At 38.1% G+C, this 26977-nt stretch overlaps 1 protein-coding gene across 2 annotated transcripts in view; it reads right to left on the bottom strand.

Annotated features, from left to right (window-relative positions):
• Positions 1 to 26977, bottom strand: part of EHBP1 (EH domain binding protein 1) — a 223642-nt gene that overhangs the window by 57197 nt on the left and 139468 nt on the right. For both annotated transcript variants that reach the window (XM_080615103.1, XM_080615104.1), the window contains exons 11-14: positions 24144 to 24322; positions 23465 to 23513; positions 16511 to 17425; positions 14477 to 14620 (exon numbers count right to left, since the gene is read on the bottom strand). In XM_080615103.1, the coding sequence (XP_080471229.1) occupies positions 14477 to 14620; positions 16511 to 17425; positions 23465 to 23513; positions 24144 to 24322 (1287 nt within the window). The remainder of the gene's footprint in view (positions 1 to 14476; positions 14621 to 16510; positions 17426 to 23464; positions 23514 to 24143; positions 24323 to 26977) is intronic.

The following is a 26977-nucleotide window of genomic DNA, read 5'->3' as shown; positions in this document are numbered from 1 at the left end:
GTTTCAGAACAGCTTAAAATACACAGGTAGTGAGCAAAATATGAATTGCTAAGCAGGGAACCCTTGACATAAACAAAAGTGCATTGGCTTTGGATTTCTGTGGCAAGTCAGATTGTAGGAAGTGGTCAGCAAGTACAAACATAAACATCATAGATATTTTCTGCCTTCTGCACAGCATCTACATCAGCTGCATTACTGCCAATAAACCGTATGTAGCTTGAAAACATTTTTTCATGAATGTGTATCACAAAATATCAAATCACTTTTCATAAAGAAGCAGGTATTGGTTTATGATCTAAGGCACCGATGGACTAATAAGACAAGACAGAATGAAAACACAAGTAGCCCAGAGTCTAAAACTGCAAGAATCACAAAGAATGTCTTAACAAAACTGTCCCCCTTAAGAAAAAAACCTCCCCAAATTCACAATAAAATGGGATTGTGTGGCTGTAAAATGGAAAACATCTCCTTAAACCTAGGAGGAATTTTTAAAGAAATGTTAGCCCGCAATTTATTATTTCTTTTTTAAAAAAATATAATCTAGGTTGTTCTGGAAAATCTATACAGTTCATTTGGTACAATATTTCTGGTGTGAGGAATGCTGGCTGTAGAAAAGCAACCCATTGATAATTTAATTCCGTGTGTCATTGTGAAATTGAGAAGCTCTAAGGATATTGAATGAAAAAAATATATATTTGAAAAAAAGAATGGCTGACTAAGTAAGTATCACCTTGTGCTACATCCAAGGCCTCTTGCTGGTTGTCTGGCTGCTCTTTTGTAGGCAAAAAGGAGCTGAACGCTCTCTGGCTCCTTAGATCTGGCCCAACAAATGCACTGCCAGTCATGCACATGGATCCAGCTTAAAACCCAGTGTGAGCCTAAAAGAAGCTAGTCAAACTGGCACCTACTCATGCAGAAGGAGATAGATTTGTCATGACAGGCTGATTATTCAACGTAAAGAAACAGTTTAGCTTTTCTAATCTGGTACAAATACATCTTTCTCAGAGAAAAAAGTAAAAGGTCTAACAGTTCAAGTATTTAAAGTAAAGAAACCAACAAAAAAATTGTAACGTCAAAGTGAACCATAGGTATTTGTGCTAGAGCATTCGGCAAAACAGCCCTGCAGTTCTATTCAGATAAGTAAGATTTAACCCGTTTAACCCTTTAGGAGCTGCACATCTACGTGACGATCAAGGCGAGCATTTCTATTTCACACTGCACTTGGCTCTACGGCAAGTTTTAAGGACAGGCTGAAATATCTAATTCCAAACACACTTCCTGTTTTGCTCCTCTTCTCGCTCGCCTGCACTGATACTAAGAGCGAGGCGCTCTCCCGGTGAACAATGCGAGGGCAGCTTTGCCTACCGACGGGGCTCCCAAGAAAGATCATTGGGAAAGTTGATCTAAAGCAAAAGCAGCAACAGAGCCCTATGCTAACTTATTCCCTGGAATTTTCTCTGCTTAGGCAAGTTTGTGCTCTCCCTCATCTGGGAAGTATAATTAAGGTCAATAATCACCTAAGGCATCAGGATCCAGAAGCTTGTTATGCCTGTCACCATGATTGTCAATGCTATTGGTATTACCCACAAACAGGGTCTCAAGCATGCAGGCTGAAATATATCCTGAAATAGTGCCATCACCCAGACAGGGCATAGCGTCCGACCTGAGATCAATAGTCTGAAGATGGCATTTTCTGTGCCTTTCTGCAGCCAACGTGCAGACAGAAGTTAAAGAAGCTGCTTACTCATTGCAGGAGTCAACATTCGTCGAGCCCCACTTAAGGGATTTTCTCTTGTGTAAACTTGACTTTATGATTTAAAAAAAAACCCATGGCGTTATGAAACAAAGACTTTTGGCAAGTGCCTGGGATGCGTAAGCTGGAGAGCCGCATCCTTCAGACTGCCATCCTGGGAAGCTTCCTTCTCAGGCAGGCAACCCTCCGCCAAGGGAGCAGGACGTGCCCTCCTGAGGAATGCTCCCGGTTCACTCCCAGCCGAACAAAGCAGAGCGGGCTGCAGGGTGCCTCTGAAAGTTGGGGGTGTGTGTCTGTGTGTCCTTCTCTTAATTTCTGGGGGAGGGTGGCAGGATCCAAGTCTGCCTGTGTGTGATGAGAATGGAAAGAACAAGTGCAAACCCTCTGCCTTCCTGGATCCTATTTTGCTGGGTTTTTTTGAAAATGTCCTGCAAACTGCTGGCAGCTTTTTTTAATGGAAAATACCAATCGCCTAGGATCTATACCTAGCCTTTTGCCAATAATGAGAAAACTTCACCTTCTGTCCCCAGCAATTCTTAGGAAATCTTTTGCTGTTATTCCTACAAATCCAATTACAGATTGTTGAGTAGCTAGTGGAGTAAGCTTATTGAGGAGTGTCACATCACTAAGTCGTGCGTATGTGTTTCAGTTTGTAATGTGGTCTGAGCCGCTGTAGAGGTGTCAACTTAAAATGCAAGTAAGTAGCAGAACAGGGCTAATCCCAGCCACTACTCCCCTGCAGCCAAATTGTAGCGCAATGAATGACAGTGGAAATGCAAAGATGCCACTGTGCTTATCACACACAGCCAGATGGTGGACCTGGATCAATGCACACATGCCACGATCAATGCATTTGATAAAGAATTAAGAAGAAAACTGTACATGTTATCAAAGAACTTGTACATGGCATAATTATGATTCTGCATGTGCTTACTGATGATATTGGAGACTCAGAGGCAGGTGATAATGAAACTGATAGGAAGAAATAGCTTAAAGGCTACAGCATATGGCCTCAGCACTAAGAAATCTTGTCAAATAGTTCAGAAAGCTTTTTTAACTGTTATTACAGGCTGCTCATAGTGCAAGCTGGTGGCAATGTTTTAATTTCTTTTTTTTTAAACCTGAAATGTCCAAAAGTTACAAAAGCTGTACTTTTCAGAATGGTTCAGAAAATAATTAAGACACTATTGTGTTGTAAACGCAGCGAAAAAAGAACAACTACAGGTAGGGAGAGCAATCACTATTTTTTTTGGGGAGGTGGTGGTTGAGCATTTTTTTATATATATAATTCCACGTTCCCTGAATAAATGTATTTAGACTGTAAGGGGGCTCGTGGCGGTTTAAGGAATGTATCCGGGTGGCAATTTGCATTCAGCACACCAATTTCTACAGATACAGTTTCAATAGTATTTCTCATATAATGTAGAGCACTTCCCTGTTACCGTGTGTGCTCTATCAGCTGCATTACAGCCTCCTTGGATGCAAAAGAGGGTAATTAAAAATTTGTGGAAAATAAAGTCTAAAGTAATTTTAAAAAGCATATACATTTCTAATGTATAAAAGGTACCCAAAATACAAATTCTCATGCTCCAGTTGATAGATGAGCTGTCTAATCAATGCCTGGACGTAACTTAAGTGCTCTCATTAGTGTGAAGACCTTCAGGCTAAATAAGACTAAATCCCTTAAAAATTGCTTCTGCAATAGAAAAATCCCCCTTACCATTTTCCTCTGCCTAAATCATATCAATTAAAAAGAGAGCGAGGGAGGGAGGAAGAGAGAGCGGCATTTTCACATGACTTTGTTTCAACTGACACTCAAAAAACTATCTTCTGATCCAATTTAAAATGTTTCAGCAAAAAAGTTCATTAGTAATCAAAGAAGCAACAACAACAAAAAATCACGCTGAATTTAGTTTTTAAACCTCTTCAATCAGCGCAAAGGCACATAATGCCACTGAATCCTTTACCTTCACTTTTTCTTTCTTTAAACCCCCAAATATTTAATAAACATTGCAGTTTTTCATTAAAATATAAAATTTAGCAAAGTGAGCCTCCAGAAGAGTGAACCATGTATTTGTTTGCGGTGAACTGAGGAGGGACACCCTCCCCCCCTCCAGCCCCCGAATTTCAATTTGTCCTGACAAACCATTGGGTATTAAATTCTAAAGGCACGCAGAGTGCATAAAGAACTGATGGCTTGATTAGCTCTTGTGGTGCAATTGAAGGAGCTGTCTCTCTCCCCGCTTCTCCATTTTGAGAAACACTTTGATCTCCGTTCAAGTCAATTCATGAACATCAACTGACAAGACTGCATGAAACACCCCAATGGTTAGGCCCAAACTCGTAGCAAACTATTTGGTTTCATTAAGGCTTCAGGAGAAGTGACCAGTGACAGTCCTTTCATTCAGAAGCCAACAGGCAAGTGACTATTTAAACTTTAATGTGCACAATGTACTGCTGAAGGCCACTACACCTATAGTCAGTCACTCAAGTATGAATGCCTTTACCTACTATTTCGTGACATGTGAACTACTAAGTGCAGCTGCATTCTCATTAATGCATTTGCACAGATTTGTTTGCAGGACTAAAGAGACTATTCGCAGTATTTCTGGTGGGAGAAATGACTGTATCTTCAAAGGAAGGTAGAACAGCAGGTGCTATCTAAAAGCCAGCGATTAAAAAAAGATTGTATTTTTAAATGTAGTAATCTACTAAAGATTTGCACAAACGTAGCAGAAATATTATCCATTCCGGCTGAAAATATAAAAGAATTTGAATCACATCACCCCCAAAATGCAGAGTATTCAGTCCGGTTTCAAGCTTCGCTACAGTAAACTATTTACACATCACTTTCCCCCTTTTTTAGTTGCCCTCTCCATAGAGTCCCACTTCAAAGAGCTCATTTTTGCACCAGTTCATGTCAATGCAGGTCAAAAACACTAAAGTGGAAAGTGGTTGCAGTGCCGTGGCACAAAGAGTCTCTGCGGCTGAAATCAAACAAAGCCCAATTAAACTAATCATAACGTCCCAGTGAACACAAGGAAGCTCACCTGGTATTTCTGGACTTCTTGTGTGAATTCCCAACTCTACTCGGTACTTGGTACTATAATTACCCTGACCAAAATACTGTGAAATTACTGCTCTGATCTACTAATGGCTGCAAAAAATCAAGCCGTTGTGGTTTCATGCCAAGGGGCCGTAGCAAGGTGGCGCAATGCTTTCTGACAGAGACGACAACTTCTAAAAACTCAAAAGGGAAAATTAACGGGATGTGGTTTATGTTGCCAAGGACTGTTCATTAATTACCAATTTAATCACTGCTGGAGGCATGACATTACAAAAATCTGGCTGAAAGTTCTAATAGATTATGAAGACCACCTAAGAAGAGTGACCAAGAAATGTACAAAACAATTAATACTGTTTCACTGCTATCAAAGACACTCAGATTATTTTACATCAAGTGAAGCAAAAGAATTAGTAGCTTCACAGTGCCACCACTAGGAACTGTAAATACAATGGCACACAATTAGTAATGCACATGTGACTTTTCGTTCAAGGCATATATCCTTGGGAAAGCCAGAACATGATAAGGAGAACAAAAGAAACATTTTTAAATGAAATGAATAAAGATTTTAACTCTACCCTTGTGCATGCTGAGCAATAACAGAATAGGCAATGCAAAATACAGCTCTAAGTAATGGCGATATCATCCTGGGATTCACAACAGCACGTACTGAACATCCACACAGAAAACGTCCAGTTATTAGCTGCGATAGAAAAAAAAGCATTCCAGATGCTAAGAAGCTCGTGTCTCGCTTCATACACAAAGGGATAGCTCTGAAACACTGAGACCTTTTTGCTTGCTAATATTTATAAATGGATAGAAGATGTTAAAGTTTTTGAACTAACGTTTTTCAGACAATCTTAAAATTCAGTTAATAAATTGGCAGCCTCTTTTCTGTGAGCATGCACATTAATGGTACAGCTGCAGACTACACAGCACTTAGAATTTACATCCACATGATAAATAACTGCATATTTACATATTTAGGCCAAATGCTTAAGTGGTGTAAATAGAGACAACTTTGTGAAATAACAGCAATAAAATTCAGCTGTGAATCTCAAACTCAAACTGTGCAACATTCGTCTTGCATTATTGATGGTTACACTTTATTAATGAAATCCATCCTGGTATAAAATTGACAGTGCATACTAATTCTTCTTAGAAATGAGTTTACTTGCGCTAATTGATTTGTTTTCCCAGCCACGTCAGGGAGTTGTCTATAGAAGTATTTTTTGTACAGTGAAACATCACAACTTCATAGTAAGAAAGTGCTTAAACAGATCAAATATGAAGTCAAAACACAGAGAACCTTCTTGGAAAGTTACAGAATATTTTTATTTTCCATGTATTGAGCAATGTTAAATAAAACAACTTGTTTGTTCTTGCCATCAAGGAAATGAGATCAGGCTATCTATCTCAACCTTAGCTTGTTGGTATAAAGAAGTAAATATCAGTTCAGTTGCGGTTTTGAAGTGTTCAGTCAGCAGGTCTAACCTTCATTTCAGGAAAAGTATATTGTTAAAACAGCCATAAAAGTTGGAATGCTCATGAAATGTAAATACTATACAGCATAGTCTTATCAGCTTAAACCATATTTAACCACTTTATAGTGGCATACAGACAAGACATATAAATGAACAACAGGGAATAAGTTACCAAAGATCAGGGATTACCAAAATAATGTTCAATCTTTTTACCAATTAGATGGTAACTGCTTCTTTGTAATCTCAGGAAGATCTACTGATCATATCTAAATCTGGCTGCAATTATCAGCATGACAGACTAGTCTTTTTTTCAATCAATATTTTCCAATTAATATTAAAAGACCAAGGTTGCCACCTGCAAAGTCCTACACCTCAACAAATTCATGTTAGTTATTTAATTAATAAAGATCAGATTTTTCTCTTTTTTTTCTTCAAGAAAAACCAATACAGGAATAACTTGGGCGTGTTTCCTTAAATGAATTAACATTACCACGTCAATCACAGACAGTTATTTTCCAATTGAGGAGGCTACAAAAAAATCCACTGATGAACAAGATGCCTTTCCTTATGCAACAGAAGTGGGGATTCTGGTTTCACATAGGGAAAAAAAACCTGAATAAAGCTCTCTCATATAGTTTTCAAGAACCTGTTAAAATATTTGGAGGAAAGGCTACTTGCAATGGTAACTTGAGTTTAAGGCATCTTTCAATCAAATTAAAATATCCTATTTTCATTGTCCACTGTGAATTTGCTTTCCATACCACTTCTGTTTGTGTTGGCTGGAGTTACTTTTTGGTCACATATTAGAGTGGGACAGCTTGGAGCTTGTTGGCTCAAAGGGGCAGCAGATTATTGCAGGACATTATCAATAAATTGGGACCATTTATTAAAGCTTATTTCTGAGCATTTAAAATAATGCTTTATTTTTATTTTATTGCAGCTGGTGTATCTCATACCTGTGCATATGCATGCAATCAAAATTAAGGTAACAGCAAAGAAACTCAGCTCCCTTCAGATTTTGTCACTTTATGAAGCCTTTCTAAAAAGACTTCCATTTCCACTGGTCCACTGTGCATGCAAAAAAAGTTACTATTTTGCACTCAAATATTTATGAAAATGAAAAGTAATGGGCACAACAGATTGACACCTGAAGTAGAAAGAGCTTATTAAATATGAATTAGACACAGCTGCAACAAGTCCTTTGAGCAAGGGAGTAATAAAAAGCAATATTCTGAGCAGAAAGAAACAATCTCACAGCATAGCCCATTCCTGCTGCCCTCTGTATACAGTGTTTGCATGTTTGGAGGTAACAGCTTCTTAGTGAAGTACTTCGTATCTGCAAATTCCACTACAAAAGCTGAATGCAGTCCCTGCTGCTCTTTCAAATGTACTTTTTTAATACATGTATTTAGGCAGCTGTAGCTGTCATTCCACTTGAATAAATATAAAATAAAGGTAGCAAAGATAAGTAAGCCCAAATCTTTCTCTGTACAGAAAGCAGGCTAGCAACAGTTGCATTTAAGCCCAAAAGCAGCGTCAGGAATGCTCTCTGCACCATCAGCCCCCCCACTCCCCTCCCCTTCAGTTTATATTAATCCATTTTTAAATACTTATTGTCCGAATGGAGTCCCTCACAATTTTCAGTGTCATCATCCTTGAATGCTGCTGTGAAGAAAGAATTACTCTTTTGCTATTTCACAAAAGGCAAAAGAGAGCACGCTTCCCTCTGGGTATCGTGCTACTGAACCCCTGCATCCCAGAACCTATGCTTGATCCTACATAAGCAAAATTTTTTCAGCCAAATCCAAATGAAAGGCCCAGTCCCGCACCTACATTCAGTAATGAGGACTCCTCAGCTCATGCAAAACCCAAGTAACTTCAGGAACGAACTGTGGCTTGCGTTACGAAATAAAAACACATTCGCTGCCACAGGAGCACAATTTTTCAGGAATTCCATGCTATACGGTGGACCCTGCTAATCTACCTACCTTGCAAAACCAAGTTAATAGAATTTGACACACGATTTAGGAAATGTCGGAAATAAAACTGGTAGGCACAACCTTTATTTTCATCCTGCTCTGTATCCTTTAGAATAGAGCCTTGCTGTGGCACCACCTTTTATTTCTACTGTCCCCCGATTTTCAGCCCAGATCTGAGCTCTACTGAGTGCTGTTCAATATTTCAGCTTATTTTCCCTGTTCATTACGTAGGCCCATCAATATGTAGCACAATTCTGTACTCCACAATATTCAAATCTTTCTCTGTAGACAGAATTATTAATTTCTTCAAGGGCTTTTCTACAGTGCTCATCACTACAGTATTTAAGTGCCTCAAAAGCATTAATCACATTCCCCTCTCATAACACCCTGTGGTAGTGTTATTACCCTGTTCTTCAGAAGAGAACTGAGACAGAGAGATCCAGCTAAAAGGATCTAACATGAGGTGCTTGCTCTGGGAAGCCTGTTACCTGGGTTTTCTTCAGTATACTGAGCTTTATGCAGCCCTTTATACGTCTCAAGCACAGCTACGACTGATTTCCCTGACAAACCTGGATGCTCAATACACCTGCAAATCTAACCTTTGCCTCAAATGGCAACCCAGAAAGGAAGGATATACAATTAGTGACCACTTACATGAACTTTGGTTCAAAAGACTTAGCAGCACTGATCAGGAACTCCAATGCAAAGGCAGCACTACATTTAATTTGTTCAATTCTTAACTGTAACCTCATCCTTTTGCTCCTTGGAATCCCTGCTTCATTTGCTGTACACCTTCCAATTTCTGCAACCAAAAGGATGGAGGTCCTCTGGACACACAGACTTCTACATCACCTCAATTCTCGGAGCTAAATGAGACACAATTGCTTTGGGGAAAATAGTATGTGATCACATAATTAAAGACTGCATCATAATGCATATACACAAAGCAGGTTAATTAAAGTTGCCTGTGCATTTCTTAACTCCTAATTCCATTCTCTGTAATCATGCAGACTCCACAACCATAGCCCTTTTAGTTTACAGAGTAAACGACAGCTGCAGTATATTTCCATTCTTTATGTGGACCAGTCATTAAAGGAGAGTAAGACAAATGAACATTTTGCCACTGGCCTTTACGGATATTTGCTGACAGTGGAGTTCTGCTGAGATTCAAGAATTATGGGTTCCACCGCCCATGGAAGTGAGGGTTCCCTGCTGGAAAGACCTTTTAGCCCTGTGACTCTTGATGTTTCTAACTCATTGCGGTCTCCTCTAGCCTGCCACTTTGCCAGTTCGGTTTCACAGACCAGCTCCAGTCTCCTTGCCTTTCCCACATCACATTCCAGCCAAGCTGCCGCTGCTAACAACCATCACTGCAGGCTGATATTTTACAGCATCTGCTGGGAGCAGATATGCCCCTTCTAGCCGTGTGATACTCATCATGAGAAAAGGTGAGCTAAATAAAAATGAGTAAGCTAATAAAAAGGCTCTCCTGGTTAAAAGCTAAGTGATTACAGCTGCTATACCAGGTTGGAAATGACAGAAGCACCTCGTAAAAGAGTCACTACATGCACACCTACATCAAGAAAGCAAGCAGAAAGGCTGAGCTGTTTATAAATCTACCATAGAGAAAGGGATCCATGAGAGGATCAGTAACTCTGTTCACAGAGCTCTTAAGCTAATTCTTCCAGTTTCTAAAAGGCTGCATCAATTTTAAGGACATGTCTATGATCCTCCCAAACCATGAGCATGTTTTCAAGGAGTTTCTGATCCATGTAGTGTCCTTTTAGACTTTAAATACCTGCCTACAGGCTTACATACCTCCATACAGGCTGGCATGCATACAGCTTGCAGATTGAAGGCTTCTGAGAAGCACCAAATGAACAGACCTAACAGTGAAAAAACTTCTACCACACTGCAAACAGGGGAGAAGTGACAGAAAAGAAAAGGGGCTAATATGATACAAAGAGAGGAAGCAAGCAGAAAATGATGGGACTAAATTAGGTGGGCTGAACAAGAACGGAAGATGATAGGGCAGAAAGGCACAGAGGGAAGATGTCCAAGGGAAGGAAGAGTAAAGAGATTGGGTATTAAGAAAGAAAAGTTCAAAAGTAGAAGAAAGGGAACTGAAATGGCCAGGGCAGATAGCTGAAACACACTGTGAGAGAGAAAAAAGAACAGTAAGACACAAATGAAAGAAGGGGAAGAAGATACAGCTTGGGATGCAATGAGAAATATGCAATCTAGAGGAAAAACGGATTGAGTTAACAGGTATATGAGCAAATTCAGTGCCTTAATCTTCTGTTCCCACAACTTCATCAACTCCTGAGTTTAAAAATATACATATACATATATATATATAAAGGTAAATCAAGTGAGAATACTGACATAGGCCTAGCCCCAGAGCACAAACATAAGAAGATGGAAGCACAAAAGAAGACTCAAACAGCAAGAAATACTCAAGAAAAGGGCAAACAGCCAAGATAATGGACACAACATGGGAAACCAGCCAGTAAGTCATTACTGACCACTAGCTGGCCTTTCAGGACACAAGAGATTAAAAAAACAAGGAAAGCAAGCCCAGAGTATTGAAAAAAAACCTCAAACCAACACAATATTGATCTATCAGAGGAAAGGTAAAGCTTAGCCTGCAGATGGTCTAAGGTATTTGCTCTATGCTTAGAGGAGACATGGGAACACTTCTTCCAAAAAGACTTTTACCAGAACAAATCAGGTGAGCACATACCAAGTAACCTGTATTTATGACCAAGGAACAGACTTGGAAATTTCCTCCCTTTTGTTGACCTCAGGCAGCAATATAACCACACGCACTGTACATTGTTCTCACTTGTTTACTAAGAAAACAGCGATTCATAGTTCTCATATGACAAATGTCAAGTGCTAACAGCAAGGCCTATGAGACAAGACTTTCTAAAGTAACTAATGACTCTGCAGCCACAGCTTACCTGGAGTGACTAATTTTCAGAGCACTCTGAAAGAATGGGCTGCTTAAAGCTCTTTTCATGAAGGTATCAAAAAAGGTGCAATTGCAAACTTTGAGTTACTTTCAAAAGTATTGGGCCTGGACTCTCTCTTTAAAGTTCTCTTATTTAAAATGAGATCTTCCTATTTTAAACTATTTTATTTTAAATCCCTCTCAATCCATCCCAAAAATAAGCCCAGTCCAACTCCCACCACTAAATGCTGATTCTCATTATCACAACTCTCATTTGGATAACACACTACTACACGTTACTGCACACTGAGACATACAACACTGCTTTGAGTCAAAGTTCTTATTATTAACCTTAATGACAAGAAAAGGCTGAATAGAAATAAGTCTGTGCTATTTACTAACAATCAAATAAGCAATGACCGTTAGTAAACTGTCACAACTACATCAAATGGAAATGTCTCATCTCTGTGAAGATAAAATATGTAAAAGAAAAATCAGAAATCAATGTATTTTATCTTCTATCTATATATACTGATGCATACACATTCTCATTCAGAACATACACATCTATGGATAGGTATATAACATATATATGTTACATACAATTTTATATAATATATATTAATACATATCAACATATCAGATAAGAAATGTGAACACTATACCAGTTTCTAGGACAGATACCTCCCTTTCACAATGCATGTTTCCCCCTAAAATGCACTAGGAGAACGTTGAGCCAAGCACTTAAAAGTTAGAAATGTCAGAATTATACTAGCTGTACAACCTTGCATTGGTTCTCATTTGGTATAGTCTTTAATTGCACAACCCAATCTTTTTTTCCCTACAGGATACTTATTGTTTTCAGTAGCCATGACTGACAATGTTCAGTGAATGAGTTGTTCAATATCTCACTTTCACCTTCATCATTCAAAGCCTGCCCTACAGCTTGTTTGAACTACCAAACCTTGTAAACTTTCCTCTGAACACAGCATTATCAATTTCTTCCAGAGCATTTCTGTGGCACTCTTCACTACCATATCTAAGAGTTTCCAAATTACATCTCTACAGCACCCTTCTGAGCTAAGGAACTTTTGTTTTTCTTAAGTTACAGTGAACTCAACTGAAAAGTGCCCACTACCTGTTTGTTCACAGCACCTAGGATTTCACTGGGGCCAGAACCATTTGTTCACAGTGCAGTTCTCCTTGACTTGGCTACAGCTGGGTGCATTCATAACTTCCAGAAATCAGTTCCCAAGAACCTTGGGTTGGAAATCAGAAATGAAGGAATCTGCCATCTTGAGTATGTTGGGTTGAAGGTACCTTCCCAACATCGTAAATAGCTTCTGATGGAGGCAACAAGAAACTTTGCCTCTGCAGAGCACCCCTAAAAGATGGCTCTTCCCTTTCCTGCAGCCCTCTAATTCATTTTTCATCCTCTGCAATAAATGAAATAAGGTCCCATGGGTAATCTGGGTGCCTGAACTATGTAATCCTGACTCTCACCCTGAAAATTCGGTCTCCATCTCCTATCCTTCAGCTAGTTTTCATGGCCTAGACAGAGTCTTCATCTTTGCCTAACTTCACATTGCTGTTTACTTCCTTGTCATCTACCTAGAGCACCTCTCATCTGCATGCCAGCTCCTTTTCCTCCTCTTTGGATTTCATCAGCAGGAGTTGGAGTCCAGAAGAGAAAGTTTTGCTTTCCAATACCACGATCTGAATCAGAATGGGCCTGACCCTTAGGGGAGCAACAGTAAATGATGCTCTTGCCACGCTGTGTCCATACAGACAACTTTACCGACACCAACTTTCCTGAACTTGAAGGCTGCCTGTGCTATTATCACAACTTTGATTGCTTTGAAAGATTTTTCAAGGGGATGAAGCCTTCTTCCCAGAAGACATTTTTTAACATAAACCCCAATGTTTTATCCAACCTAATACAGAGAAGCAGCTGAACAGGGCTTTTCTGAAGTAAGGTAAAATAATATTACCCTGAGGCAGAGAGCTGATGGAGAGAATTGCAGTTCAAACAATGAAATGTAAAACTCTGAAAATAGGAGCTTATAATAAAAATTGCTGGGCAACTTTAATTACAGTTGTTTCTGCCTGAGCAGTTGCCTATACTATCCCTGCTCTAATGCTGTTTGTCTATGAAAAACTAATAAAAAAATTCCAAAGTGAAATTCATCCTAAAGTATGTTAACTTAGTATACTTTAGTAGGAAAAGCTTAAATACAAAGTAATAAAAAAATACAAAGTAATAAAAAAATTAAATACAAATAAAAAATACAAAGTAATAAAAAAATTACTTATATATCATTATGTTATCATAATAAAAACAAGACTTGCCTGTATATGTGAATATATTTTAAAGAAAAAAGAAGTGACAGTTTGGGAAGAGGAATTGCTAAGGGAGAAAAAAAAGTACAGCATGGATCCAAGACAGTTCAGAGAATGAAAAGAGACATGTAAATCACTGTCTTCATTTTTGGAATGTATGATCCCATTAATGTAAAAAGCAGAATCTTCCCCTCAGCACTAGGCTCTGAATCAGTAAAGATTCAAGCCTTTCTCTGAATCATTATTTTTCAGTTACATTTACATTCTCAGTTGCCAGTACAGTCTCTAATGTGCAATAGTTAGAATCACAAAACCCACATTGTAAAGGTTTGCATAAAAATTAATTAGCTTTCATCTCCAGAGAGTATGCATCCTTCCAGGTCACCACGGAGGCCACTGGAGGTGCAACCATAGCTGCTTCAACAGTGGAGCTCATTCCCCAGCTTCACTTTCCCATCTCACCAGCATAATCAACTTTGGTGATAAAAAGGAATTGTTCCATTAACTCTTACAAGACTGTCACAAGCAGCTTCATTCAAGGCAACAATACTTATGAAGCAGCAAGTAGCTGACATCACAGGCTCAGGGAATGCATTAACTGAAAAAAGAGAAGTAATCAAAAATAGCATAAATCACTATCATTTACCAAGTAACTTTCATTTTTGTCTCATTAGAAACTGCAGTGCCAATCAAAGAAGGTGCACCCAGACCTCTGCTTCCAGCGAAGTCTAAGGCTATAACAGCAGGAGAAACAGGCTTTAGAAGTGAACTAAGGGTATATGACACATCAGAGCAATTAAGCATGAAAGAAATACTCTACAAGGAAATCCCCCACCCCTGAAAGCATATGCACATACAAGAAATTTAACTATGTAAACTGCCATACTGGCCAATATTTCTTACATCATTCAGCTGCTTATTGCGGGCTGGGATGATCGTATTGGTTAGTTGCTTGTTCCCTGCCTTTAAAGCTGCATCTCTTCTTGCTTGCTCAAGCAGAACTCTTGCTCGTTCTTTAAGCTCTTCCTGTCTTGACAACATACGTTGCTTAAAAATAAAGAAATACAATTAACAGCAAGGCAGCCTCCATATACTTAATATTTATACAGTAGTTAATAGCCAGGAGCCTTCCTATATAATAAAGGTCAGGAGTCACATGGATTATAGCTTCACGAGGTGACAGAACATTCTATAGAAATGAAAAGTCAAGATGATCAAAATGTAAAATTAAAAAAAGTCATGGGCCTTTATAATGTAAATAAGAGTTCTCTCCCCTCCCCCTAAAACTTAATTTCTATCATCATTTAATGCCTTTAAACTGCAACTGTGGAAAAAAATATAATTGGCTTTATGGAAACTACGTTAAATGTGCCATGTGTTCACTTATTTACTTTAATATGTATGCAAATATAATGCTTCATTGGCTATATATAGGTATCACTCATTTAAAACTTGAACACGAAAAGGTGGGCACAAGGCAAGACACCTGCAAAAATATCTGCTTCTAGTTTATTTATGAACATCCATGAGAAAGTCACTTCATACACAACTGATTTATATTGCAGAATAGCAGCAACAGAAGGGGGGCTTCTGCACAGGCAACATAAGCAGCTCCTATACACATATACTCCCAAGTGCTGACTTCTTAGTCAAGATCAGCTGTGAAGACTCTGGGAAAACATGTCTGTAGGCCTTTATATGAGACAGAGCTGGGACAGACACTGCAGGTTGTGCTCCTGCAAGAACCACAAGGAAGTTGAGATGGTTGACTCCAACCAACAACTGAGTGTCCCAGCTTAAGATAGAGGCTCACATCTGAGGTTTTATTATCATGTCCAAATGCACAGATGATTAACAACAGAGAACCATCTTTAAAGTCCTTTCTTTCTTTGTCTTGGCCTATTATACCCTTGCACATGACAGTCTTCATAAAGAAGACACCCTGTCTCCTGCTCCACTCTCCATTCTATTCTGTTTCCTCCTACTCATATTCTGTACAGGCCTGGCTGTTCCTTTCTCATCCAGTACACAAAGACAATGATGAAGCGAAACTTCGAGACTCTGTTGATTAAAGAAATCAGCTGTCTATGGAACTAATATTTGGCCACTATTCCCCATCTATGGACTTCTCCTGCAATAAAACTAATCTTTATGGCTCTTACTGAGAGAAAAGTATAAAAATATTTGGGGCAATCCACAGTACCAAACAACTGGCTATAATATTCATTTCTTATCAGAGCTAATGGCACAAAGCCAAAGCCAAAACTTTCGAAAGCTATTCACAGGGGTAAAACTATAAGCTTACCTGGGCGGTTTTGTAAACAGGACATTTTTTTACATATTTCTGTGATGATATGCTTTACTGATAATACTCAGCACTTATATAATATCCAACTGCCACCCTCACAATAAATCTGCAAGGTAGGAGGGCATATACTTCCTATGTGTACAGAAAGGAAAATTATATTGTGGTTAAGTAATATGCTTGAGGTCACACCATAACTTAATATTCTCGTGTTTCTACCTCACCATCGTGGCTATGTTCACAAGGCTGTGCGGTTTCTAAAATAAGATTTTGATGTCTCTTTGGTATGTTGAATGTATTCAAAACTTTACTTTTTTTCTGAATGTAGATCAATGAATTGCTAAGTCCTTTTCCAGTTTCTCCTTCAGAAGAAATGCATTGCCACACACGGTGGCAAAAAAGCTTGAAGCCATCTTGTTTGAGATAGACAATACTGATTCATTCTTTTTTCATGGAATGGCTCTTTTTCAGGACCACCTACTTCTCAACCAAAGTATTTATTGCCCAACAATAAAAATAACACTGCTCACCTCACCATATATACTGAAGATATGGTGCAAATTGCAAACATGGAGAAAGAACTCGAACAGCATCTGCATCTTGATTCATGGATATCAATTTAAGTTTCTTACCTGGGCTGTTTTTGCAGTTTGATCTGCATGATTTAAAGCCGTTCTGGCATCACTGTCAGAATCAGATTCCATTTGCCTTGGAGAAGCATGTGGTTTTTTTGCAAGATCCGCATCCTTATTATAGGAGTATCCAAGCTTAGAAGTAGGAGATAAACTCGGCTTTGTGACAGGTGAACCAGGATCTGCTCTTGTGCTCCCTGTGGATCCTATACGTCCCAGCTTTTCTTGCTCTGAGAAACCAATGGTACTGTCTGAGCTTTGGTGTCTCTTCTTGTCATTATCTTCACAAGCAACTGTGGGAGACATATCCTCTTTTTGATCACTGACATGTGCCAAGTCACTCAAGTCTAAAGTGTCAGCTATCAGCAATTTCTTCTTTCCCAATGTAGGCTGTGCTTGCGTTGTATCTGTACTACTACACTTCCCAACGTCTTCAGATGCAGAAGTCCTTCCAGAGCTCTGCTGGGATTTCTGTGCATCAGTGTCACTTCGAGTCCTGCGAGAAGAAGGGGAAGCCGTGCTTGGGCTTAAATGGTCATCAGGAGTCTGATGCTCACTCTCAGATTCACCAACACCACTGTCATTTACAAAGACGGAGTCGTCCTGAGAAGCAAAGTCTGCCAAACCACTGTCTGGCGGATGCAGCTCGGGCTCCCGGTTCAGGTCGTTCAGCTCTGCGTAGAATTTTTCCTGGTCGACAGAACTGTTTGTGTCCGTTTCATAGTTACCCACTTTATATGTGCTTTTACTACTGTTCTCCTCTATTTGAACCACATTTAATTCCTGGCCACAGAAATGTGCCCTGATTTGATAGAGATAGGTCATAACAGTCAGTTTGTCAGGTATTGCTAATAAAACCATGTCAGAAGGTTCCAGTAGTCGTGATATTCCTAAACTGGCAAACCCATCGTATGCCTTTAAAACAGACAAAATAAAGGTTATAATGAAGCAGTTTCTTACATACCATAACATTTCAAGAATGCAAGTGAAAGTTTCAGTCAAACTAAAGAAGCCTAAAGCATATCCAGTATTACAGGAACAGTATGGGTTCAACTCTATTACTTATTATTCTTTTGGCTTCATTACAGTAGTTACTATCTTTTGTTGCACAATCCAACATCCAACTCATCAGTTTTTCCCAATGGCTTCTAACTATCTCCCAGGGTATCTTCATAGCAATGTAAACTGAGAAAGTATCATCAGTAAAGACACTTAAATGGCATTGTTTTAAATACTTTAACATACCTCAACCCCATACTATACTAAAACGTTTGGTTACTCAAAATTACGCTATTTTCATGAGTAAAAAGCTGTTCATGACACTGCAGCTTAAAAGCCCTTCTGTTTGCACTAAAGAAACCTACCAATATCTTAAATGGTTCTCACTCAAGTAGCAGGAAACAAGCAAATGAGAAAAGTGTAAGAGTTGGCCTGGAAAAAAAGCAACTAAGGATGGCTTTTTAAGATAAGGAACAAAGATATAAGAAACATGACACTAATCCATCTTGGGCTTTATCGCTGGTGATCAACCTTCTCCCTTCTACTGGTCATGTAATTGCAGTGATTTGTGTTGATGAAAAACTATGTCCAGATAGCCAAAAAGAACACCACCATAGATTACTTGATACGAGACATAAACCACGTTAATCTAGCAAACAAACGCATTTAAAAAATATTTATTGATGCTAAATTCATAAGAGAGAGTGAATTTCATTCCCACTTCACTTTCATTTCTAAGAGCTAAACAGTTTGCAAGCCTCCCACTTTGTGAGGCCACATTGTCTTCTTTCTGCTAGCTCTGAGCGGGCTTGGTGCATCAGGTTTGTCTAGTTTTGAAGAATTAAAGCTGTTTCTCAATTTACAATTAATTATTACTATCCTGGATTAACCCTGGAAGACAATATTGTGTTTCAAGGAAGCCTTTAAAAAGGCCTCCTGTTAGCGTAGATGCACTCAGTGAAAGCACTCGGACTCCTCCTCTCCCAGTAATTCCACGGCTCCTTTTCACCCTCTTCTGAAGGGGCCTAAAATGTTCACAGTTGTTCCTACATTATTTTGAACAAAAATGGATGCTAAATTTAAGACATGGATGACAGCCTGGCCTTTTTCAAGGAAACAGTAACATGCATGGCTTCTACTTTAACCCAGTTTTACACTATTTCCTTATTTTATTTAGTTTTAGAAGGGTGGAAGAAAGGGAGAAAAGAGCAATCAGTTCTGATTTGTTTTTTTATCCTCTTGTTTTCATAACACTAAATGTTCAGTGATGATTTAGAACGTGGGTTTGGCCTGGCAGACCGGTTATTTTACTCGCTCTGAGGAAAGGAGGCTCTCTCATTCCCATCGCAGTATCAGTCCGTACTTGAGGGTCAAACAGTTTTTGTTTCAGCCACTTTTCAAACTCTGCTTCCAAGAGCTGGAATTTATCTTCCTGAAATTCTGTATGCTTTCCCCTCATGCTCAGGTACAACTTGTCAAATCATTGTTGGTGAAGTAATTTTTATATTGCCATAACAAATTACTCACAGAGTTTATCTAGACATAGAAGTTATCTGAATAATTTAAGCCTTTCTGGCTCTCCCTGTGCAAAATGATTCGGCCTAAAAATCATTGCTAGTGTTTAGTTGGGTATCATTTCTTGGAAAGGTTCATTATGAGAACTTGTTATGCCATTTATAAAAGCAGAGCTGTACATCGATATATGAGAAGCAGTAGAAAATATGACTGCTGTATTTGTTGATACAAAGCTCCAAACATAGCAGAGTAACAGGAAAATCATGGGTGGGAGGGAATGAAAAACTTGGATAGTAGAAGAGGGACAGCTGTCATTTACCTGGTATTGGGACACAGAGATGGAAGAACAGGATCAGGCTGGATATGGGGGACAGGGAGACAAGAGAGTTTGAACCAAACAGACATGAGGAACACAGAGAAAGAAGACTTAAAGGAGAGCAGTGCAGGGATTTGGGTGGGCAGCCTAAGCCATAGCAGGTATTGAGAATGGGTGAATGCTCATACGCCAGAAGAAAACAGGCTGGGTATGAAAGTGTAGCAAGCCAACTGTGCTGTCCTGTGGACCACAGGTAGCACCGGGATTTTTTGTTTAAGTGGGTCAGTGCTGATTCAGCGGCATAAATAACCTGTTACCCCACACTGCACGTAGTGGGAGTTACCATCTGAAAATGAAAGAACCTAAGGATGGGCTTAGCAGTCCACAGCAGCCAAAGCCCATAGACATGACTTGACCTGAACTCTTTTATACGCCTAATTTCTTATTTATATGCTAATAAAACTAAATCCTACGAATATCTCCCAGGGTCTGTAAAATGAAGATGGGGACAGTGTTTCAGAGTTGTCAGGAAGGGCACTTGCTTAGAATGGGTAACACTACTGCAGAAGGATTGAATTTAGAACGATGGATATTCTCAATACAGCTGCAATCACTGTCTGCTCAGTTCTTCTGGTGATGCTTGGGATTAAACATGACAGTTTCCCACTGATGTCAGATACGTCTTTCCCATCCTCTCTTCTTCACATTCTGGACAATACACATTCTTGCTTCTCTCCTTTTAAAGTATATTAGATATCTCGATTGGCACACAAATGTTTTACAGTCCTTAGTTCTATAAATAGCAATCATGCTCTGTATGCGTCCAGAACCCTGTAATGGGTTCTTCTTCACTGTTAGAAAAGCTTGGAGCTTCTTGATATTCCAGCATATTTACAAATGCCTAGTGTTTCTAACTAGTTTGTAACATGGTATGAAAAGTAAATTTTCCAGGTCACATTACTTCATTAAACAGAGGCAAATCTAAAGCCTTGACTTTGCAAATGTTCATATGCATGTTTAACTATGCTCCTGCAAGATCCCACCAAGATCAACAAGTAATTCCTAAGCACACAACTAAATACGTGTGTATGATGTTGTGGAATTAAATAGCAGAACTAAGCATGAGTGCCTCTTATAAAAATATGGCTGCCAGTTTTAAGGTAAGGAATTTATTCCATTTTGACTCAATGCTATCCCTGTATTTCTGAATTCTTCTGCTTAAATGTATATTTCAAAATGATTATTTTGAAATATTTTGTTAAGACAATCACTCAAGTTCAAAAGTATTGAGGAATTTAGTCAAAAACCGGGGGGGGGGGGGGGGGGGAAGGAAAATAAAAAAAAGCATCATAGAAATTGAAAGCGCTAGCTGAACATCCAGAAGATAAATTCCTATTTCTACACAATAATCCCTGAAATGAAACAAGCTTCTCTAAACAATCAAATAATTAAAAATAGAAGTTCATTATTAGAACCACACTGTTGTGCCCTTCCACTTCTCATTCTTTCATCCCCTCCAAGCTCCAGCCAAGTGTAGTTTAGTAGCTTACATTTTTAAAGTGTAGGACATGTTATTAGCAATATGAAATATTTCTGTTCCTGATAAGGGACGATACTGCCAGTATGCTGTAATTTTAACAAGTTTTAATTATTATTTACTAACAAACAAATAACCATATTAAAAAAATCAGTTAGTTAATGTTACTGGGAAGGCTGTATTGTTTAATTATATGTGATTAAAGTAGAAACGCAACTCTTTGGATCAGCTGGGAAAGTAGCCCTGCAACGTTTCCAATTTTCTCAAAGATAATCCTGGTTTCTCTTTTGTTCCTGACAGAAACTTGAATTTGTAATGGGCACTGTGCACCAAAATTATCTTCAAATTCTGACTGATATTAATGTAATCTCAAGTAGTTGTTTGAGGTTTTCTTAAGACTTAAATATTGTGGAATTTACAATACCTATATGCACACACATATTTATATTCAGGACACTAAGCCTATTCACCTATCTTCTGATGAAGTTCTTTCCTTTTTTAATTTACTGACAAGCTGATTGACAGACATCAATTGGGATCCGTCAGCACAAGCACCACAGGCAGTATTCCAACCATTTTCCAACTATGTAACACACTGACATATTGGCCAAGATCAGATGTCACAGGTAAATACCCTTTTTTATTCAGCAACGGTGGCAGCACCGATTTGGCAAATGACCAGTGTGTCTTATAAAGAAGCTCCAGTGATGTGCCTTTTGTAACAGTGCATTTCAATGTCCAATTATACACAGTAATTGCACTGAAATAGTTGTCTCTTAAGATTTCTTCTTTTTTTATTAAAATACAAAGAAGGTCATGCACTCCTAAAAGATGTACTCTTACGGGTTAACCTTTAATCTATAGTTTCCTTTCCAGGAGGGGGGTGGGCAGGCAGCTGCTTCAGACAAAGAAAATTGTCCTGTTCATCCATAGATGTTATTTTAATTGGTTAGGAGGAATCACTGTCAAATGTGTTACATATCTGCATGGAATTTACAGGCAGCCATTGTTGCCATTGCTGCATTCACTCCAACCAAGGGCACGTGGGGTTATCAGGCAGAACTGTGTGAGACCAGGAAATAAATCTGCAGGAAGCAACCGAGATACTCAATGTAGCTGTCAGGTGAAGGCTTGCAAAGTGATGAAAGAAAAAAGCTGCACAATAACAACAATCATTACTTCTTCAGTCCTGGGAACTACATCCTGTTAAGAGAGACGAGCTAAAAGTTCACTGTTTGCCATCAGTTTCATAAAGAAGAGATGACTGATTGCACTGCTAGCATTTTTAATTAATAATCTAGTCTTTTTTATAATCCAGCTTAATTAGCATTCAACAAAACCTGAAGTACAAAACACGTATGGTCACAGAAAACACTGTGATGTCACTGATAATCTACTTAGGTCATCATAAAATCCCATATTATTATGAAAAATATATTATTGGCCAAATCACTCATTAGATAACAGCAGCTCAGAGATCTTTCATTATTTGTAATACTTAAGTACTATTTTAAAGGCAATTAACTCCCTGGCTAGCACATTAAGTGTGCAGGCACCTTAAAATACAATTACCTTCAACACAAATGGATTTTAATAAAGCACTTTCAGAAATCCCACATATCTGCAATTTAGTATTATTTAGTCATATTCACTATATAATATTGAACCTAATTAATGGATATTTTTATACCTTCAACCCAATTAAATTTAGTGCTTTTAAAGCAGTATAAAAATAAAATCACAGCATTGAGAAGTCAGCTCCTTAAAAATAATTTTCAGACAATCTTCAGGAACAATTTTATTATCAGTGACTCACATGAAAATTATAATTTCTGAACATGTGCCTAGGGCCCAGCTGAGGCTTGTAACATGCCTAAAATAGAGAGCACAAATAAAAAGTCTGGTGATTCCCAAACCAAGTTCCTGCTTTTTCCAGAGAAACTTTTTACACCTTTTCATCACAAAAAGTATAAAGAGTGGTTTAAAGCAGCCGCACAGCACAAAGCTATAAACTGTTTTGCTAATATTTTGGTTTATTTCCAAAGTATTGACTTGGATCCCAAACTTTCCGCGCTGCGTACAGCACTTCACTCAGCTGGTGCAGCATTAAAGTAGATGTAAAATGCCATCTTTAAAAATATAAAAATCACCATCAAAGCAACATCAACGCACTGATGCACACAGACCCATTGAAGCAGCAGAAAGAGAAGTCTTGCATATGACAATCCAAGAGCAGCTATGCTTTTCATATTTTTAATTACGGGGCTGATTGGCAAAAATCAGAGGAGTGATCACAGAAGGCTGGCCAGCCCTCTCCTCTGCTTTCACACGTAATGTAGGCCATACAAATATTATACTCTAATGCCAGCCTTGCACTTGTTGTGAATGTTAAAGACTATGACAAACTAGAGTCAATAATGCATCCGATTTGAACCGCAGGAGGTTGAATACCTTCTGTGAGCTGCAGTTATGGCCTTACAAAACAACCGCACTTTCCCAAAATTAATAAAAACCCGCAGTGAAGCCAAAATTGAAGCTGTGTCTTTTTTCTTTTCTTTTTTTTTTTTTTTTTCCTGGCAGTTCTTACCTTTTTGTTGTTCTCTTTAATATCTTGAGGATTCAGGGACTTGTAGTCACTGAGGGGGAAAATGGCACAGTGGGTATGTACAGTATTTGATAAAAGCAGCAGTTTTAAAACAAACTGAATCTAAAAATTTGACATACAGTAATATCATACAGTAACTAGCAATTTCACAGCAATTCAATCAACAAAACTAATAGTGTGGAAAATTAAAGGAATAAATAAATAAATAAATAAACAAACACCGATTACATGTTTCATTGCCTGAAGCTTTCCATCTAAAAAAGAAGTTAAGGCAGGGACTAGAGGCTGGCCTTGACAACCAAATTTACCAGGAGGTAATCCGTCCTTGTCAGCGTACAAAGAGCTTATTCCTCTCATCTCATTTCAACACCAGCACAATTTTTATAATCATCCTGAAGTCAGTTCTTTGTATAAGATTAAGGAGAAGAGAAACAAATCACAGAGAAGGAAGAAACAATTGTTTATGCCACAAGACAGAACAAGGAGGTCATAAAGTTTGAGCATTATGAATCTGTTTTCTTAGAAAGGATGGTCCTGTTTGAAAGAAAAGGGTGAAAAAGTTCAACACCTGAAACCAACAGGGATTTTATTTTTACGTAAACTTAAATGCCATATATTTCTATGAGAGTTAGCTTATGCAGGCAAAAAGTACACAACTTACATTAGGTCTGGTCTAAAGTGATGTAATATTGCACAAAAGGATAAACCGTTTCTCCACGATGTAGTAAAATTGGTGATTTTCACTCCCCTATAGTTTTTTGTAACTTCTTTGCACCACACAAGCAGTGACTGACTTGCATTTGGCTTTCTCCCCAGCACAGGACTTGGTATTGGGCTTGGCTGGAAAAAAAAAAGGCGAAAAGAAAAAAGAAAAGAAGATAAAAGAATTTAATGGAAGACGAGAATTAACATTAATTGACCTAACTAGATGATCTGTATCCTTTGATGTGAGTTTAGGTCCTTCACAGCTGTCAGTTTACAATGACTGTAACTTGCAAAAGACACAAATCGCAAGTTATTACCTCCAGTTGTCGCCCTTGGCGCTTGTCTCCAAAGGATGTAGATACACAAGATTCCAGATCTACACAGGAGAACAGGCCAAGAATTGTACCCGTGGAAACACCGTGCTTAAATACTTAAGGCATAGTCCTGCACAGCCCGGGATACACACCCTTGAAAAGATTCCCCAAAATGCAGCCATGGAAAAGCATCCCCACAAGCCCTTTTGCATTTAATGAAGATAACACTGAGCCTGGATCAAAAGCCAGGCTTAGCAGAGTTTACCATGAGTTGTGATCTACCATTGAGGTGTGGGGATCAAAGTCTCTGTGCCTGTGACATGTGATTTAATACATTCATCATTCGTCTCGTATAGGCTCCAGCATAAAGTTTTTGGCTGTGCTCTTCCTGTTTAAGCACGCGATTGCATAAAGGTAATTGTGGCATGGTGTTTCTAATTGACCACTTCCAACCATACCCAAAGAACTTCCTCTTCCAGGCTTTAGGTTTTTTATGTGGAAAAGGAATTTCAGCCGTAAATCCTTATCAGAGGGTGTTTTCTAACAAGTATCATTATCTAAAAACAACCATTTCTCAATAGGATATTTTGATTCCTTTAGTTACATTTTTGTTAGCACAAGCCAAGAATTAAAATGGAATAAAACATTCCTCAAATTCAGCAGAAAACACACTGATTGCAGTTGATGTTTTCAAGAAATACACTCATTTCACCAGAAAAATACTGTCATTTAAAAAAATTCTTACATGTAATTAAACAGAATTTGACTGACAAAAACCCAAAGTCTGAGTTACAGGGAAAGAACTGAGCCCACTTCACTTTTTCAATGCAATATAATTAAAAGCATACATACAAAACAAACATGCTTTTTTATGCACCTTATAGCTAAAGACTTCCCAAATTAAGATAAAAATAGAGCAAGTAATTTACTATATCAGAGCCACTTAAGTTGAACAAGTAAATCCTTTTGGCCATATTACCTATTTGTGAAAGACCAACGATGCCCCCGCTTGACTAAAGTATGTCAGTGTAAAGCAATTAGCTGCTAGCTACCAACTGATTTATGTTTTCACTGCTTCTGGGGAAGAAAATGTACAGAACTAGGAAAGTAATTTTTCATTTACCTTGACACTCAGCCCTAAGAAGTTGTTTTATAAACACACCTCCCTCATCATCAGATAGAAGCACTGCCAGCTCATTTAGAAAGTGCAAAATGTCTGCCTTGCTGAGATTTTTTTTACCAGATCATTTGTACGAAATAACTTGTTAAAAAGAGTTTTGCCTTTTTTTTCTATTTTTTAATCCTGTCAGCAATTCAAATAAGCATGAACAAATCTGTTAACGATGAGACAAGAGCTCTGAATATACTGAATTAACATCTTAACAGGGATATATAAAATAGGGAACAAAAAGCAGCAATAAACAAACTTTCTTCACTGTGCATTAGATTTTAGTCAGAGAAATAAATACTGCTTAGGAGCAGCCAGACAGTTACTCCAGAATCAGAGTGAGGTAACTAATATTGGGTTTTTCTTCTGTTTTGTTTACAACTTTAAGCAAAACCCAGTAACTAACCAGTGACCCCAAATTTAAGGTACTACTTTACTTACAATATATTTGCTATCCAAATTATATATATGGAAATAACACTCCTGGGAGAAAATAATTAAAATAGCACCATCAAGATGTGGAAAAAAGGTATTTTAATAATTTTTTAAAACACAGAGCTACATCTTCAAACCATAGAGCACTACTTACCCGATATATTAAATGATGACTATAAAGTCTTAACACTTGTTGCTGGAAGTCTCTACAGAACTGTTAAATGTTCCAGTTAGCACCTAAATACCTTCTGATTAACCCTGAAATGGCCATAGCCAATATTATCATTCAAATCCTTAATTGCACTTGTAAAAAACTGAAGAGGTAACTTTTATTTTAAAACTAGGTATTACAAAAGGACACCCAAGCCTATTAAATCAATACCTTTAACAGAATTTTGCATTTTATTTACAAATAACATTTTTTTAAAATCCAGATTATAATTCCTTGAAAATCTATTCTTCAGTTGGAAATTTTTCTGTGTTTGCCCTTCCATTCACTGTAGATTTTCTATATGCAGAATATGCAAGATTTATGATGTGCAAAATGTACTTACACAGTTTTCTCTAACTGATAAAGCAGAAATTATATATTGCTTTCTTTCCAGACTTAGTCTTTTCCAAATTTCTGGATAAAGGTGGAGTTAATATCATGATAATATTATGCTTTTATTCACCACCTGAGTCAAAGCTTTCATTATTTAATGTATGATAAAAGCATTTAACTCAAGACACACTGGAAACATATGAGTAATGCGAAATTGTGCATGAGCACTTGACATCCCTTCAGAAGGGTCAACAAAATGTTAGATCTGATTTTTTTTGGTGAAGCGTCATTATGAAAAACATTTTCTTTCGATACCTGTAGATACTGGT

Source organism: Psittacula echo, assembly GCF_963264785.1.
Source record: "Psittacula echo genome assembly, chromosome: 4".
NCBI classification, from domain to species: domain Eukaryota; kingdom Metazoa; phylum Chordata; class Aves; order Psittaciformes; family Psittacidae; genus Psittacula; species Psittacula echo.
Note: the sequence above shows the minus strand (reverse complement) of the source record. Positions and strands in the feature narration are given on the sequence as shown.